This window comes from Lactuca saligna, chromosome 5 (assembly GCF_052625555.1).
Source record: "Lactuca saligna cultivar CGN05327 chromosome 5, ASM5262555v1, whole genome shotgun sequence".
Classification (NCBI taxonomy): Eukaryota; Viridiplantae; Streptophyta; class Magnoliopsida; order Asterales; family Asteraceae; genus Lactuca; species Lactuca saligna.
In genome coordinates this window covers 210,500,860-210,505,955 of record NC_136421.1, presented here as the reverse complement: position 1 = coordinate 210,505,955, position 5,096 = coordinate 210,500,860, and the positions used below count along the sequence as shown (strand labels likewise).

The 5,096-nt window shown below is 26.4% G+C and overlaps 1 protein-coding gene across 1 annotated transcript; it reads right to left on the bottom strand.

The window, feature by feature from the left end:
- Positions 1–2,491: 2,491 nt before the first annotated feature.
- LOC145046458 (uncharacterized) lies at positions 2,492–3,699 on the bottom strand. Its single transcript, XM_078994744.1, has 6 exons — positions 3,567–3,699; positions 3,261–3,394; positions 3,082–3,150; positions 2,899–2,976; positions 2,722–2,794; positions 2,492–2,616 (listed from the first exon to the last, which is right to left on the bottom strand). Exons 1-6 carry the CDS (start codon positions 3,693–3,695, stop codon positions 2,521–2,523), a joined length of 579 nt encoding a protein of 192 aa, XP_078850870.1. The 5' UTR covers positions 3,696–3,699; the 3' UTR covers positions 2,492–2,520.
- Between the last annotated feature and the right edge of the window lie 1,397 nt (positions 3,700–5,096).

Genomic DNA, 5,096 nt, shown 5'->3' with positions numbered 1-5,096 from the left:
TTCGACTTTAAAGTATGACCTTGTCTCCTTTTGCTTCGATTAGGTTCTTTCGATAACGACTTTTTTTTTTGCAGGTTTAATGGAGCAGAAGGAAGAAGGAGGGAGGTGGGGAGTTGACGGGTGTTTGGGATTGTAAATGAGGGATAAAAGGTAGAAGGAAGTGTTGTCCCTATAAGTAAAAGGACAGAAATACCCTCACGTGCAAGGCACATGAGGGGGTTAACGGATGGAATTTAACGGGTGTTAAGTATAGGGACCATTCTCACAAACAAACCAGTCCAAAAGGACCACAAAACCAAAAAACTCGTGGTTTGGACTTTTTTCCTGAAAAAATGCAAACCACAGGGACCATTTTTGCAATTTTGTCTTTATTTTATAATTCATTTACTATTATTTATTTACTATTGTGATATAGACACTTTTATTATACGTCATAATCTAAACCCATTAAATCATATGTCAATTTTTATATAAAAACAAAAAATAAATAAAAAGTAAAAATTTTGTCATATATATTATAAAAACAAAATATAATCAAAAAATAAATAAAAAAGAATAACACGTATATTATCTGAACGAACAAAACAAAAAAAATAATAGTATTAATAGCCATAATAATTATGTATATTTAATAAAAAAATATTAAAAAGGAAAAATAACTTGTACGATATGAATATAGCTACAAAGAATAACACAAATATTTTTCATAATATTAATAAGCATATGTATTTAATACAAATATTAAGAAACGACAACTAGAAAACAAAATATCAAATCACAGGGTGAACCAAAACAATTAGAGAATATGTAAAGAAAATGATTGTGTTATAAGTATTTCTTAAATAAATTTTAACCTCTGTATATTCACTTTTTTTATTTTTGATTGGACATCATTTTTTTTTCTTTTTATATTTTTTCCCTTTTTTTTGTTGTTTTTTCTTTGAATTATTATTATTATTATTATTATTATTAACCATTTAAAATTTGGACAACATTATAAATTCGGACGACATTATGAAATTTGAACGATTATATATAATGGAAAAAAAATAAAGTTTGTTTTCAATCCGCATAACGCACCACACAAATATAATACCGAACCAATTAATATATCGGTGATAAATAAAGACAAACGTTATTTTTGTTCCGTTTTATATAGTTGTTCGAATTTTATTATATCGTCCAACTTTTAAAATGTTGTCCGAATTTTATACGGTTATCGAAATTTATAATAATAATAATAATAATAATAATAATAATAATAATAATAATAATAATAATAATAAGATTAAAATTAAAATTAAAAAAGAACTAAAAACAACAAAAAAAATAAAATAGGAAAAAAAAAAGACAAAAAAATCACATTATAGGGTGGAATTTGAAAAGAAGGGGATACTTATAGCATTAGCCAAAACCCCTTAAAAAGATAATTATTTTTAGTGGTTATAGAAATAAAAAATAAATAATATAAAGATGTTTGGAGTAAAAAACTAAAAGTATAATGGATTTCGAGCCATCAATTATGTTTTATAGAAAAATAGAGAATCATTTTCATATCCTTGAAGAACAATTTAAACGAATATCCACTTAGATTATTACATTTTCATCGGGATATCCATGGTTAAGAAAAACAATTATGCTCTCATGTATATTTTCTTTTCAAAACAACTTGTTGATGCATTATTATTATTATTATTATTTTGAAAATCCATCAACTCAAAAAAGAATATTTGGTAAACTCAAAAATATTTTTAAAATAACTTTTCTATTAGCTTAAAAAAAGATTTTAAAAACATATAAAACTTGATTGTTTTTCAAATTCTTTTTAGTTTTTTAACCACAATTAGCTTAAAAAAAATAAAATTTTAAGGATATTTTAAATCTAATATATTTTTTAAACTTATTTAATTATTGGTTTGTTACAAAGAGTGAAAAATACTATCAAACACCTCTCACTGTCATTTCATCTTAATTTCACACACAATCTCACAGAAGCAGTCGAATTAGGGCTCACATTGTAGGAGCGGTGGAGCAAATGGTGGTGAACTGTGGATCTTCAGTTCTATATGAAGGTATGTGATGGAGCTTTAGCTGGTTGGATAAGAAACGTTATTCCGATCTACTTGTTGTGTGTTGGGGCTTTAGAACCGTGAGATACAAGCTTTTATGCAATTGTCTATTTAGGAGTTGTGTGTCCTAGCTTCTTAAATCAAGTAAATTTTCTTTTACTCGTATGATTTTAGTATATAATCAATTAAGTTATTTCTTGCATTTCCTGCTATGAATCAATTAAAATGTTCATATGTAGTGGATTACTCTAATAGTTGTTGGTAAACCAATGTCCGATTTGATAGATACTAACATCGATTAAGGTATTCTTATTATGCTAATGTTGGACAGATAAAAAGAAACAAGCTTTATTCTTTAATCATTATTCACAAACAACAAAAGTAGATATGGAACATGATATAACTTTTCATTTATCTTTCTTTTAGAGTTTCATCTTCTACTAACTATTAATTACTCCTTTTTGCTTGCATATTCACCTTGCATACTACTCTCTGGTTTTGACTTTGCTGCTGTTGCCCTATCAAAAAGATACACCTGCTTCTTCATCTACAAAGTACAAACACCACAAAATCATAATCACATATCATTTCTCTAATATTAAAAGAAATATAGATCAATTCTTTAATCTTTAACATATAACAAGAATTAAACCTCAATGAATTTTCGAATCTGGGATTCAAACATTTGGTTGTCTCGTTCCAGGGTACATAATGCAGACTTGGCACTTAAAATTAAATCAAACAAATATAAGTTAAGATGGTTAATTATAATCTATAAAATACTCGAATAAAAATATAAAAGAAATAATGAAATATAGAAAGAACATACACATCAAGGTCTTCAAGATCACCGGTCAAGCATAGTCTTACAGGTCTAACAGACATGTGTACCTTCTTTGCTGCAACTCTGCTTAGAATTTGCATTTATGATTAGTGAAAAATATGATCCAATGCTACAAAATGGAGATATAAAGATAATGGTTTAAGCTAAAAGTATATAAAAAAACGTTACCTTAGGCTATCTACTTCCAACTTATCAAGCATGTTATCAATGAGTTCGTATGGAGGGTTTTGGGTCTCTCTGTAAGTTTACAAATAAGTAATAACATGAAGTCTTTTTTTATTCGAAGAATATTATAAAATACAAATCAAATGAATTTATCAAATCAAGTAGCTAGTTGTGGTGTTTACAGTTGTGTTTTTGCAAAACTTATTATTTTATTAGCATCTCTACAGTACTCTTGTAGCATTCCATCAAGGTTTACTATTCCCCAATGGTCTTCAATTTGTACCATACCATTAAACACAATAAGCTCAACGATCTCCTATAAAGTGAAAAGGTTAACATTATGAATTTATAATTTCATCTAAGGAAAAAAAATGAAAAAAAAAAGTTGAATAAGCACATCATAATGATGTTTATTTCTTTCTCAAATTTCATAAAACTAGAAAAAGGAAATATATTTTGTGCATTATAGATAAAAGTATAAAAAAAACCTCATCTTTTAGGGATTGGGTGATTTCAGCTAGGGCTTCAACATTGTTTGTTGCCATAGCTGGAAATGTGTCTTCAACATCGTTTGTTGCCATAATCGGAAATGTGGCTTCAACATTGTTTCTTGCCATAAGAGTCTAGTTTGGTTTGTATGATAATGATATGGAAGATGAGGTTTTTATATAAGGCAAGGATGCAAAGGTAACGTGTGAGTTGAGAATTGAGTTAGAACCCGGTTTTTATAAAATCAACAGTTTTTTCTTACTGCCCACAGTTTTTTATATTGAAAAAACGGGGAATGATCGTGGTTTCTAAAAACATGGGGTGTTATAGGATGTTTCGTGGAAGATATAGATGAATTTATAGATTTGATTTTTTGCATACCTATCACCATTGTTTCAAAACATAAAGCGGTTGTATCCACATCTTACGATTACATACCAAATTGGTGCAGTAATTATGAAAACGTTGAGTTACTATGAAACGTCATTGTATAAACTCTTTAAAAACTTTAGAGTCCTTATGCCTTATACTTGTATTTGTAAAATATAAACTACGTCTTTCACTAAATACTTACACATCTATGTAAGCAAGGAAAGAGGTTATACTTGTAACTAGATGAATTTAATATTGCTATACATCTCTCTCTCTCTCTCTCTCTATCTATCTATATATATATATATATATATATATATATATATATATATATATATATATATATATATATATATATATACTTGTAACTAGTTGAATTTAATATAGCTATACATCACTCTCTCTCCCTCTATCTTATATATATATATATATATATATATATATATATATATATATATATATATATATATATATATACTAGGCGAATGCCCGCGCGTTGCGTGGGATATAAAAAAAATATTTTATAGTAAAAATAACTAAATCATTGTTATTAACAACTAAATAATAATTTCATAAAAAATAAAAAAAATGATTTTTAGTATTGGTATTATGTTGAACTATATATTAAGAAATAAGGTTGGAACTTGAAATTGTTTTGCATATACAAAGTTATATAATTAAAATAGAAAAAAAAAAGAATTTTTAAAAATAAATAAATCATTATTGTTATCTATTAAATAATAATTTCATATTAAATTAAAATGTTTATATTAAATATTATCATTATGTAGAAAATACGATAATAGAGATATCTTTTTATCTATCTTAAATTTTATCATTATGTACCGCATATGATAATAGAGACAACTTTTTATCTTAAATAGTAAAAAAAAATGTTTTGTATCATAAATATTACAATAATTATGTAGAACATATGATAATAGTGACTTCTTTTATAAGGTTAAAACTTTATAATGTATTACATACAGGGTTATCAAACTTGGCTAACACAACCAAATACTCGACATGTTACTTAAACTCGGCCTCCAATGGAAGCGAGTTTGCCTAAATCAGCCATAAGACACTCAGATCTTTATTAAACTCGATCCAAATCTTAAAGATACGGTCCAAAATCATTTTTGAAATTCTGAAATTTA